At 39.5% G+C, this 12,880-nt stretch overlaps 1 protein-coding gene across 4 annotated transcripts in view; it reads left to right on the forward strand.

Moving 5' to 3' along the window:
* Positions 1-2,986: 2,986 nt before the first annotated feature.
* The window catches only part of Acss2 (acyl-CoA synthetase short chain family member 2), a 48,199-nt gene continuing 38,305 nt past the window's right edge, over positions 2,987-12,880 (forward strand). Inside the window, exons 1-2 of one of the 4 annotated variants that reach the window (XM_078051670.1) lie at positions 2,987-3,263; positions 8,777-8,972. In XM_078051670.1, coding sequence (XP_077907796.1) covers positions 3,086-3,263; positions 8,777-8,972 — 374 coding nt within the window. In that variant the 5' untranslated portion in view covers positions 2,987-3,085. The remainder of the gene's footprint in view (positions 3,264-8,776; positions 8,973-12,880) is intronic. The other 3 variants (XM_040273882.2, XM_005329902.5, XM_005329903.5) reach the window with 3 other exon arrangements.

Raw genomic sequence — 12,880 nt, forward strand, 5'->3', positions numbered from 1 at the left:
ACCACTTTTTTACTTGCAGACCCCTCCTTAGACAAAGGACCTTAGATCCCTTTGTGCACACTGACACTTCTCAGATTTTTCTTTCCAACCACAACGATTCTGGATTCCCTGATGGATCAGCAAAAGAGATTGGTCCTCAAACATTAGTGTGTATTGGGATCTTTGAAAGCAAACCCTAGATTCCACTGGATAGATCATGATTCATTCGGTAGGCTGGAATGAGGTATTTAGAACCTGAATATCTACCCGTCATTTAAAGAGTTTTTGATGTGGTTCTGGAAAGGACACTTTTGAGAAATAATGGTGACACAAGGTTGGTGGGATGAAGAAGATAAAAGGGTGAGAATGGGTCTCTGTAGTCTAGATTCTATTCTTGGCACTACTGCTCACAAACTTTGTGATCTTGGGTAAGACAATCTCATTGAGTATCAGTTTCCCCATCTGCAAAATGGAAAGAATAATAGTATCCATCTTAGAGGGTTTTAATGAGGATTAAATAAAGGATGGAAGGTGCTTTTTTGTGTAGGATTTGGCACTTACTTAATAAATGCCAACATCATCATCATCTTCATCTTGTTGATTCTCATCCCAGCAAAACCCATTTATCCTTTACCTACTGTCAGGAATTCCAATTAGACCACAACTTGAGCTACTTCCCCATCTCCAAGGATGGAGGAGGTTTCCTTCCTTATGAAGCCTCTATTCCAAATTATTGTGCAGTCCACAGGCAGAGGCAAGGGGCTGGAGAAGCCTCTGGACACACTTCCCCTCCTCCAACCCCAGACTTCAGGCCCAGTTAATTTGAATCGATTTACCATTTACTATGAATGTAGCAGCTTCAGTGCCACTCTAGACAGGAGCGGGCTGCAATGGGTGGAGCTGCTGTAGGTTTGGGAGAAAGGCTTGGGGTAGGAGAGAGGAACAGTGATTTAGAGCTGTATTGTGTGTGGGGGGCTCATATTTTCTGAATAAAGTTGGTATAGCCTATTACAGTGCAGTGAGGATTGATTCTCTCAGTGGGACCTAAATAATGCCTGTGCCCTCAGTGATGTTCACTCCTTCAGCACAGTTAGAGGCCCTTCAGTGAGGTTTGAATCTTTTCACTCAGGTCCAAATCTCCTTAATGAAGTCTGCATCCTCTGTATCTTCTAGAGTGGAATCTATATCCCTTCAGTAGGGTCAATGCCCTTCAATGCCATTCATATCCTATTAGAAGGGCCCAGAGCCCTTGGGTGGGATCTAAGACACTCGCACAAGATCTGTCCTCCCTCAGGGGAGTCTTTGTTTTTTTTTTTTAAGAAAGAGTGAGAGAGGGAAAGAGAGAGAGAGAGAGAGAGAGAGAGAGAGAGAGAGAGAGAGAGAGAATTTTAATATTTATTTTATCATTATCGGTGGACACAACATCTTTGTTTTGTATGTGGTGCTGAGGATCGAACCTGGGCCATACACATGCCAGGCGAGCGCGCTACCGCTTGAGCCACATCCCCAGCCCTCAGGGGAGTCTTTGTATGTTCAGCAGAGTGTGTGAAACTCTAATGCAATTTATGCCTCCTCAGTATTTGTCCTTTCGTTGAGGTTAATGTCTACTCTACAAGCTTGGTATGCTTTCACTGGGCCCTCTCCTTAGGATTGGGTAGGCTCCAGATCATATGTGTGACCATTAGGAGTTGTTTTCTGGCTTAGTGTATTCTGGACTCATGGTCAGCTGAGCAAAGAATAGAGGAGGAGGGGTGAGGGAGGCTAGAGAGGGTCACAAGTTCTGTGTAGGCACCAGAAGGCAAGGACTGCCTGCTTTAGACCTCAGAATCATTCTTGGAGTTAAATATTTAAGTATCTTCCTTGCATTGACAGCCAGTGTCTGAACTGTACAGAAGGCCCTTCTTGGTGGTGAGCACAGGTAGAAATTTGAGGGTCCTGCCTGGCTTCTTCTTTCTGTATGAAGAGAATAGAAGGCAACCAGGGGTAACTGAGCTCAAGTTGTGGCAGGTGGGAGGTGTCCCTTGGTGAAATAAAGAGATTGGGAAGCAAAGAAGAATAGTTGAATTACTTCTCCTATTGCATAAACAGGAATTTCACAAGCCTTAGCTTCAACAGGAGGGAATAAAAACAGACCTGAATCAGTGACCACAGGCTTGGCCCTAATTAGATTCTTTTTGCCACGAGCTTGTAAAAGTTACTTCCCTTTCCTGAGTTTACAATTTGTGCAATGAGCAGGTGAGTTTTTTAGCAAAGACCAAAGTTTCCTCTTCGGTCTTCATTTAATAAGTCTTATACCTTCACTTAATGCATCTTGTACTGGGTGAAGATTAATGGAGGCAAGGAAAATGAAAATATGTCCTCAGAGGTGGGAGAAAATCAGAACTGGCCCCTAGGGTTAGCAGAGAGGGGTGTCCTGTCCTGAGCGCCATGACATCAAAGTTATGGAGTTTTTCCGGTGGACAGAGTGGGATTATTTCTGAGGGTGAGAAACTTGGGGGAAAGTGTGTCACCTAGAAGAGACTGCACTTCACCTGGCTTTACGATTCGGTGGAGTGACAATCAGGATTGTGCAATCAAACTACAGAGTGACTCCAAGATGGACTTGATCCAACTTCTCTCATTAGCCCAGCCCTCTCCCGCTGGAGCCCTGCCTAAACCCAACCCCTTAGCTGTCACTCCAAGACCCCAACTTGGTCACTCCACGGCCCTGCCTCCTCTCCAGTCATATTCAGCGCAGCTACTCTGGATCACTCCATGGGACCACCTCCTCTCCTGTCACGCTTGGACCCACCCCTTCCCTGTCATTCCATGGTTCCACCCTCTCTCCTGTCATGCCCAGTCCCGCCCCTTCTGCTTTCACTTTATGTTCCCACCTCTTCCGGCAAGACAGCTACGCCCCTATCCTTCGATTTTTCCCTAGCGCTGTCTTTGCTAACGTGGCCCCGCCCATAATACACGGCCCCGCCCATTACAGACAGTAAAGCCACGCCCCCAGCAACAGGCCACGCCCCTCGCCTAAGGCTCCGCCTCTAGGATCCGCTTGTTTTCCCCGCCCGGCCACCCGCGGCCACCGCAGAGGCAACCCCGGTGCTCGGAACTTGACGTGATGGGACTTCCCGAAGAACGGGGTCGGAACAGCAGTGGGAGCGGTGGCCGGGAGGAAGCTGGAGCCGGGGGCCGGACACGGAGTTGGTCTCCGCCGCCCGAAGTCAGCCGTTCGGCGCACGTCCCCTCGCTGCAGCGCTACCGCGAGCTGCACCGGCGCTCTGTGGAGGAGCCGCGGGGTGAGGCTGGGCCCGAGCGAGCCTGGGGGGCGCCAGTGAGGAGAGGAGCAGGGGCTCCCTGGAGGGGTTGGGGGCTCTGTGAGGGATTTCACCGAAGAATTGCGGTTCTGTGAGGAGATGGAAAGGGGATTCCAGAAGGAGATGGGAGTCTATGAGAATGGGGGTTCTGTGAGTTGAGGGTTCCCTGGAAGTTGGGGACTTCCTTGGGACTTGGCAGTTTTGTGAGGACATGGGGGTTCCGTGACGGAAGAGGTTCCTTGAGGAAATTGGAAGAAGGGAGATTTCGGAGAGGAGAGCGCAAGTTCCAGGAGGTGAGCTGCTGGGCTCCACGGGGCCAGGTGACGTCTTGAGGGGAGGAGGACCACCAAGAGAGTTTTTTGATCTCCCTTTCACACCAACTCAGCAATTGCCTCCTGAGACCTTTAAATTGTGAACTAATCTCAGTTGTTCAGGGGCAGTAACGGGTCTGGTTCCCATCTTGAGAGTTCCAGATTTTTTTTTCTTTCTATCAAGCATTCCCCATAAATTACCCAATGTAAGACTGAATGAGTCACTGCAATGTCAGTTTCTTCTAAAATTTGGGCCGGGGTTGTACTAACTCAGATTCTGATCGTTGGTTTCATGTCTTTAAAAATGTACGAGGAAAATTCCCTGACTTTGCCTTTAGAGTGGGCAACATCATGTTTGGTAGTGAGAAAAGCACCCGCCAAGCCACTCATTTACCGTGGAGTCTTGGGCAGATTTTTAAACCCTCTGAAATTCCTTTCCTTCAACTATAAGACAGGAATAATAATATTTACCTCATCGATTTGTATGAAGACTAAAGTGGGTAAGAAGTGTGCATTATAAAATGCCTGGTGCACTGTAAACATTCAATAAATGATTAGTTTGATAAAAATAATGTGGATGAAGTAGTTACTGAGTAAAGCAAGATAAGATGGAATCAAGTGTGAAGTGGTTGATTGCTGCAGGCATTGTCCAAGTTTGAGTCCTCAGACCTCTTTTTTCTTCTCTTTCCTCTTTATATTTTCTCCCATCATAAGTTCATCTGCTTCCCAGGGGTGAGCTATTACTACCACAATAATTCCTATTCTATATATTTATTCTATACCCAGCATTTCACTTATGTTTTGGTCCCAAATTTCACAGGGATATATAGACTATATGTATCTGCACACTGTGATGTTATACCATATTCAACATGACTATAAATGGGATTTACCAATTTTCCCTCCCAAACCTGTTCTCCTCCCTAATTTTCTTATTCCTATTAGTGTCAAATGGCACTATCCCAAACTGTAAATCTCTTCTATCAGCCTCTCTTCTAATCAGATCTATCTATATATCTTATCTAGTTACAGATTGCTTACTGCTTCCTAAGCACAATTCCAGTTTGATCTGATGTGGGGACTGTAATGTTCCACACTTTACAGACAAGGAAACTGAATCTTAGAGAGGTTAACTGACTTGCACAAGGTCATAAAGCTGGTTAATGGTGGAGCTGGGATTTGAGCCAAAAGTCTTAACTGCAGAACTTATCCTCCTATCAGTGATTCTGTTCCTCTTTCTTTACCCCACAGTATCCTTTTCACTAAATTTTGTCAAATACTTCTTCAAAATGCCTCTTGGATTTACCTTTTCTTCTATTCCTATAGACATTTTGTTGTTGTTTTGTGGCTCTGGGAATGAAAGCCAGAGCCTTGCACATGCTAAGCGGGTGCTCTACCCCTGAGCTACACTACCAGTACCCTGACAAACATTTTAAATCAAGAAGCAGCCTCCTAAGTTTTCCTTTCTTCCTGAGTCTTACCTCTTTCCTTCCATCTCTCACCATTAGAGTAATATTCTGGAAACACTGCTTTCAAATGTTATTGCCCAAACTATCAATAGTTTCCTATTTCCTTCAATTTCAAATCCTGCTTTTTTCCCAAGTCCTCTGATAATCTAGCCCCACCCAACTTCTTCATTCTTATCTCCTGCTACTCCCTACCCTACCCCTCATTCAGGTCTTTCTCTTTTATATTCTGGATATGCAAAGGTCCCTTCCCACCTCTTTGCCTTTACCTATTTCCTTCTGTTCCTCTTAATCAAACTCTACCAGTTCCATAGAGCTTTTCCTGATCACCCCAGTATGTGTTCATCTCTTTCTTCTGAACTTACTAGATCATGCCAAGGGAACATTCAGATTGCTACACACACACACACACAACACCTGGAAAAAATTCTAAGTGATGGACATAAATGTGATTCATAAATAGTCTTATATACTGTGTCTATTATTGTACTTAAAATATTTTTGAATATGTATACTTTTATGATTAGCTATGTTGTCCTTGGGGAGAGTTTCTTTTGTGGGTTTTTTTTTTCTTTTTTTTGGTGGTGCTGGGGATTGAACCCAGGGCTTTGTGCATGTGGGATAAACTGTATCAAATGAGCTATATCCCCTGCCCTTGGGGAGAGTTTCTTATGCTTCCTGAACTTCAGTTTTCTCATCTATAAAATTAGGATAATATATATTTCATCAAACTATAACATAAACTTATTAAATGCTGATTCCCATTTGCTATCTCTTTTAATTGCCATTCAGAGTTCTGTTATAGTACTACTTGTTTTACTTGTGTTCATCAGTTAATAGTTGTTGGACCTGAGTTGTTTCCAGTTTCACTATTATAAATAGTGTTGCTATAAACATCTCTTAAATAACCACTTTTTTCCCTTTTAGGAATATTTTATTGGAATATATTCCCCAAAGTTGAGTTAGCAGATAAAAGGGTCAAAAAGTTTTATGGCTTTTGTCAGGTATTATCTAATTATTATCTAATAAGATTGTATTGACATCTTATAAATGCCATTATTGTATAAGAGTACCTGTTTTCCCAGGGCCACCCAAGTACTGGGTTTAATTTTTTTAAAAAAAATCTTTGCTAGTTTGATAAGTATACAATGGCGTCTTGGGTTGAAAATTAATTTGAATTTCTTTGATAGATTAAAAGGTTATATACCATGTAATTTATCTTTCAATTATATTGTCTTCTATATTCAAAACTATTTCATTTGTTAATCTTATCTCTCCAAATAGATTGTCTAAATTCTTTGTTTTTGAGATGGGGGTCTTCTTATGTTGCCTAGGTTGGTCTTGAATTTGAGGGCTCAAGCAATACTATGGCCTCAGCCTCCCAAATAACTGGGACTACAGCCATGCACCATCATGCCTGACCTAGGCTATATAAATTCTAACTCATATAATCCTGAACAATTTAGCTTTTATAATTTTGTTCATTATGAAATGAGGGCTGGGGTTGTGGCTCATAAATAGTGTTGCTATAACCATCTCTTAAAAAATCACTTTTTTCCCTTTTAGGAATATTTTATTGGAATATATTACAATCACACTTGAGGCACTGGGTTTGATCCTCAACACCACATAAAAATAAATGAATAAATAAAAGTGTCCATCTACAACTAAAAATATACATTAAAAAAAGAGGGGGTGATAATTGCTAAGATTCCTTCCATTATTATGGTTCTAAGTATGTCTGACCCAATTCTCATAAATATTCTACATTCTCTGCATTTACTCATTTTACCTGTTGAGTGTATTTTTTTCAGAGTAGTAAGGCAGATATTTTAAGAATATAAATCTGATCATGTCACTCTTTTGCTTAAAACCGTTTAATGTGGGCTGGGGTTGTGACTCAGCAGTAGAGTGCTCACCTAGCATGTGTGAGGCACAGCACCACATAAAAATAAATAAATGAAATAAAGTCATTGTGTCCAACAACAACTAAAAAAATATTAAAAAGTTCAGGGGCTGGAGTAGTGGCTTAGCGGTAGAGCATTCACCTAATACGTGTGAGGCCCTGGGTTCGATTGTCAGCACCACATAAAAATAAATAAATGAAATAAAGGTATTGTGTCCAACTATAACTAAAAAGTAAATATTTTTTTTTAAAGTTTAGCATTGGGATGGGGCTTTAGTTCAGTGGCAGAGCACTTGCCTAATATATGAGGCACTGGGTTTGATCCTTAGCACCACATAAAAATGAAACAAATTAAATAAAGGCATGCTGTGCATCTACAACTACAAAATTTTTTTTTTTTTAAAAAAAGACCTGTTAAATGTTTTTCCATTGCTCTTGGGATAAATTCCAGATTCCTTATCATGCACAGAAGAATTGCATGATCTGCCCAGTTACGCATCAACTTCTGCAAAAATTCCTGCTATTCTTTCCTTTATTCTGTGTTTCAACCTCAAGAAATTTAACATAAACCCTTGATTTACTCCCATCCTATAGTAGCACTCTCTTATTTGGTGAGGGATTAGAGAAAAACTATTCATCTTTTAGACTTTAGCAAAAAATGTTTTCCTCAGGTTAAGTTCAAATGTTGACTAAGCAAATTGTGTAACCTTGGGACTGGGGTTGTAACTCAGTGGTAAAGCACTTGCCTAGCACATGTTAAGCACTGGGTTTGATTCTCAGCACCACACAAAAATAAATAAATAAACAAAAATAGTATGTCCATCTACAACTAAAATTTTGTTTTTAAAAATTTGTGTAACCTTGGAGCTCAGTGGTAGAGCTCTTGCTTAGCATCTGTGAGGCACTGGGTTCCATCCTCAGCACTACATAAAAATGTATAAATAAAATAAAGGTATTGTGTTCATCTACAACTAAAAAAAATTTTTAAATCGTGTAACCTTGTACAAGTTATGTAACCTCTCTGAGTCTTAATTTCAAATTTATAAAATGAGAATGAAAATAATGCATACCTCTTAAGAGTTGTGGTAAGAACTAAATGAGATAATACATGTAAGGAGCTTAAAATAACTTCTGGCACATAGTAATACTTGTGCAAGTAGTAGTAGAAAGAGATGCTTAATAAATAATTGCTATGAGAAAATGAACAAATTAAAAGAAGAAAGAGTTGGGTGTGGTGGCACGCACCTGTAATCCCATTGGCTTGGGATACTGAGGCAGGAAGATCATAGGTTCAAAAGCCAGCCTCAGCAACTTAGAGAGGACCTAAGCAACTCAGCGAGACTGTCTCTAAATAAAATATTAAAAAGGGGCTGTGGATGTGGTTCAGTGCTAAAGCACCCCTGGGCTGAAACCCTGGTACAAAAAAAAAAAAAGAAAAAAAGAAAAGATGGTTACGGAAGATCTGGTTAAAGAATTTCTTCCTTTCACTAAACATTTTTAACTGCCTACTATGTACAAAACATTGTGTTAGATAATGCTTGGTTATTATGACTGGAAGAGATGGTGAAAAATGAATAAACAGTTTAGAGGACAGAGGAATAATTTGAATCAAGATTCAGCCATGGGAGTAGAAGAAGGTAGGTTAGGAGAGTTGTAAATGATACCAAACTCAGTAAAGGAGGGAGGGATCCAGGTGGTGGGTCCTAAGACAGGGAAATTGTAACTTGGTCCTATGCATAGACTGGATAAGCCAGCTGAGGATAAATATGTCTGAAAAGCTTAGTGATGCCTGGGCTTCTCTTTTTGTTGCAGAATTTTGGGGGGAGATTGCCAAAGAATTTTACTGGAAGATTCCATGCTCTGGCCCATTTCTCCAGTACAACTTTGATGTGACTAAAGGGAAAATCTTCATTGAGTGGATGAAAGGAGCAACTACCAACATCTGCTACAATGTGCTGGATCGAAATGTTCATGAGAAAAAACTTGGAGATAAAGTTGCTTTTTACTGGTAAAAATATTTATCTTATGGTCTGAGATAGATAAAAAGAGTTACCCCTTGACAGGCATTGTGGTACACACACACCTGTAATCCCAGTGGCTCAAGAGGCTGAAGCAGGAGGATTAGAAATTCAAAGCCAGCTTCAGCAATTTAGCAAGGCCTTAAGCAACTTAGTTGGACCCTATCTCAAAATTAAAAAACACACAAACAAAAAAAGGACTGGGCATGTAGTTAAGTGATTAAGCACCCCTGGGTTAAAGCCCCACTACCAAAAAAATAAAAATCACTTCTTCATATTTATTTAGTGTTTCACAGTTCAGAGTGCTTTAAAATCCATTAACTCATTTAATGCTTACAATAATCCAGCAGAGTAAACAAAGTAACAATAAATTAAAAAATATTTCAAGGAAATTTAATTACTTCCCTCAAATTATAAAACTAGTAAGTGATAGAGTTGACATTCAGAGCCAAGTGTCATGACTAATAATCTAGTGTTCTTGGCTTGTGGTTGGAGAAGGAAGACAATGGGTAAATGGAAGAGAACAGGCCTAAGTAACTTTTCTTTTTTTGCTTTGAGAGAAAAGTGGGGGTATTGGGGTTTTCATCACCACTGTCACTGTTATAATTATCTTTTACTGGATTATGTGCCAGACATTATGCTTAAGTGCTTAATAAATATTATCTCATTTGATGCTCACAACAATTACAAAAATTCTGTTTGTTTTTCTCATTTTACATATGAGAAAACAAATTCTGAGAAGTTCAATGACTCATCTGAAGTCAAACACCTAGCAAGAAACAGAGCTGTGATTCAAACCCAGGGAGTATAATTACAGAGCTTAAACTCTTTTTTTTTTTCAATTATTTTATTTTTTTATTTTTATGAAGTGCTAAGGATTGACCCAATGACTGCCACATGCTAGGTAAGTGCTCTACCACTGACTGAGCTGCAGTCCCAGCCCTAGAACTTAAATTTTTTTTTTTTAAATATTTATTTTTAGTTGTAGTTGGACACAATACCTTTATTTTATTTATTTTTATGTGGTACTGAGGATCAAACCCAGGGCCTCATACGTGCTAGGCGAGCGCTGAACTGCTGAGCCACAACCCAGCCCCCAGAGAACTTCAGTTCTTAACCTTGATATTATACTTTTCTGACTCCTCTCAGCTTTACAAACTGGGATTCTTAGACCCATTTTACAAGTGCAGAAAAACTTGGAGGGGTTAATAGTGAGTAAGGTCATAGAGTAAGTGACATGGCCAAGATTCAAATCCAAATCTGTCTCACTCCTTGTTTGTACCATTAGGCTGGCAGCCTCCCCAGTGGGAACTTCCTAAGACTTTCTCCCCCTAGCAACTTGGCTCTCTACGAAATATTACTATACGGAACCCAAATGGGGCATAAAATTTCTAGTAATTGAGGTATTGCTTCTGCCAATACCCATGAACATTCTGAGAACTGATCTGTTTTTTTATAGGAAAAAATTGGATGTTTCATGGCAAAGAATTAAATTGGCCCTCATTCAAAATCTGCCCTGTTGATGTGATATAGCAATAAGTACCCTAGCCTGAGATAAGAAATTTAGGTTCTTATCCCAACTCTGCCACTAACTTTCCATGTAATCACAGGCAAGGTATTTATATATTCCAGAATCAGTTTCCTCTTCCATAAAATAGGGATAATAATTCCAATCTTGTTTTCCTCACTAGATTGTTATAAATATCAAATGAGATGATATTGGAAAGCATTTATTTATTCATTGAGTGGTTGGTTATCATATTACTATTGTTTAGTAATATGAGGGTATTTGCTACCAAAAGCTCACTATCTGTTAATGTTTGTTGAGATTCACTTTAGCTCCTGCTCTAGGACTTACAGTTGAGCTACAGCTGACATTTGGGCCCACATCTTAGGCACTGTAAGACCAGAAAATATTCAAAGATCTATACAGGAGATGCTTGTGTCTGAATTTATTTCCTAGTTTGAAAGAACTGATGCAGGTTTGAAAGGTGCCTATTGAAAAACAGAAAACACAGGCCAGATTTGTTCAATCACTAGAGATTTCTCCAAAATTCTGAGACACTGGTATTTCAGTAGTTTCCCAACTATCCTTACCTGAACAGATTTTAAGGAGACTCTCTTTCCCCACCTGAAAAATGAGGGGAGTAGATTAAATCAGTGTTTCCAAAGAATGCTCCAGGAATCACCAATTACTTGAGATATTAGCAAGGACTTTTTTTTTTTTCTTTTTTTGTGGTGATGGAGATTGAATCCAGTGCCTCTGCATACTAGGCAAATGCTCTACCACTAAGATATATCCACAGCCCTAAATGTTATTGGTGCACATTTTGTTTGTTTGTTTAGCAGGGGTTTCTAGAATCATGAAACAAATGAGTTGGGGAAACACTACATAATAAATTTCATTTGTGTGGGATCCTCAGTATATGTTAAAATAGTGAAGTCTCCAAGAAGTACCACAAGAAAGATACTTGATTAATTTGTTTAACATGGGATCTCCCAAATTTATTTGAGCCCCAAATATTTTTTGCAGTGTGTTGTTAATATCACAGGAAACAGTATTCTGTGGGAGCACTGGATTAAATAATCTCTAAATTTAGAGTATAAAATTCTTTAATTCCATAACAAAACATTCTCATTCTAGTTTTATATTGATCATTACTTCAACTGGAATTATTAAAGATATTAGGTACTCAACCCTGTGCTAGGTGTTATGGATACAGGGATAGAGGGGTGGGATATAAATATCATATAGACAATTACTATTTCATTTTTGGTGATGGTGGGATACCAGGGATTGAACTCAGGGGCACTTGGCCACTGAGCCACATCCCCAGCCCTATTTTGTATTTTATTTAGAGACAGGGTCTCACTGAGTTGCTTAGTGCCTCGCTTTGGCTGAGGCTGGCTTAGAACTTGTGACCCTCCTGCCTTAGCCTGCAGAGCTGCTGGGATTATAGGCATGCACCGTGGTACCCAGTTTACTGTATTATTATTATTATAGATTAAACTCAGAAGTGCTCTATTATTGGGCTATATCTCCAACCCTTTTATTATTCTTTCATTTAAAAATTATTTATTATTTTAATGAATTATTTCATTATTAAAAAAATAAAATAAAATGAGAAAAAATGAGATGGAATCTTACTAAATTGTTTAAGGCTAGCTTCAAACCTATGATCCTCCTGCCTTAGCCTGTTGAGTAGCTGAGATTTTAGGTGTATGCTATCATGTCCATACATATGGCAATTATTATTCAATTCTTTCATGTTTATAATAAAGTAAGAGCAAACTATAAGTAAATAATCTTTGTTATAAGAAAGTAAAGTTCAAATATGGCACATAGGTTGTTATTTCCTTTTATTTTCTCTATTTTTAAACAATTTACTACTGTTTCTTCATCTTTGTTGGTGTGATGCTGAGGATTGAACCAGAACCTTTGTGCATGCTGAGCAAATAAATGCTCTACTACTAAACTAAACTCCTAACCTTTCTTTATCTTATCTTTCCTTCTTTCCATCCTTCCTTACTTGTTTTTATTAATTTCTTTCTTTTTTTGGTACTAGGACTTGACCTCAGGGGCACTTAATCACTGAGCCACATCCCCAGCATTTTTTATTTTTCATTTTTTTAAATATATATTTTTTAGCTGTAGTTGGACACAATACATTTATTTTATTTTTTTATTTTTATGTGGTGCTGAAGATTGATCCCAGGGCCTCAAATATGCTAGGCAAGCATTCTATTGCTGAGTCACAACACCCTCCCCTTATTTTTCATTTTTTAAAAAATATTTTTTTAATTATAGATAAACATAATATCTATTTATTTTTATGTGGTGCTGAGGATTAAACCCAGCACCTCAGACATGCAGTGCAGGTGCTCTACCCCTGAGCTA

The sequence above is a fragment of the Ictidomys tridecemlineatus genome, chromosome 5 (genome assembly GCF_052094955.1).
Source record: "Ictidomys tridecemlineatus isolate mIctTri1 chromosome 5, mIctTri1.hap1, whole genome shotgun sequence".
NCBI lineage: Eukaryota > Metazoa > Chordata > Mammalia > Rodentia > Sciuridae > Ictidomys > Ictidomys tridecemlineatus.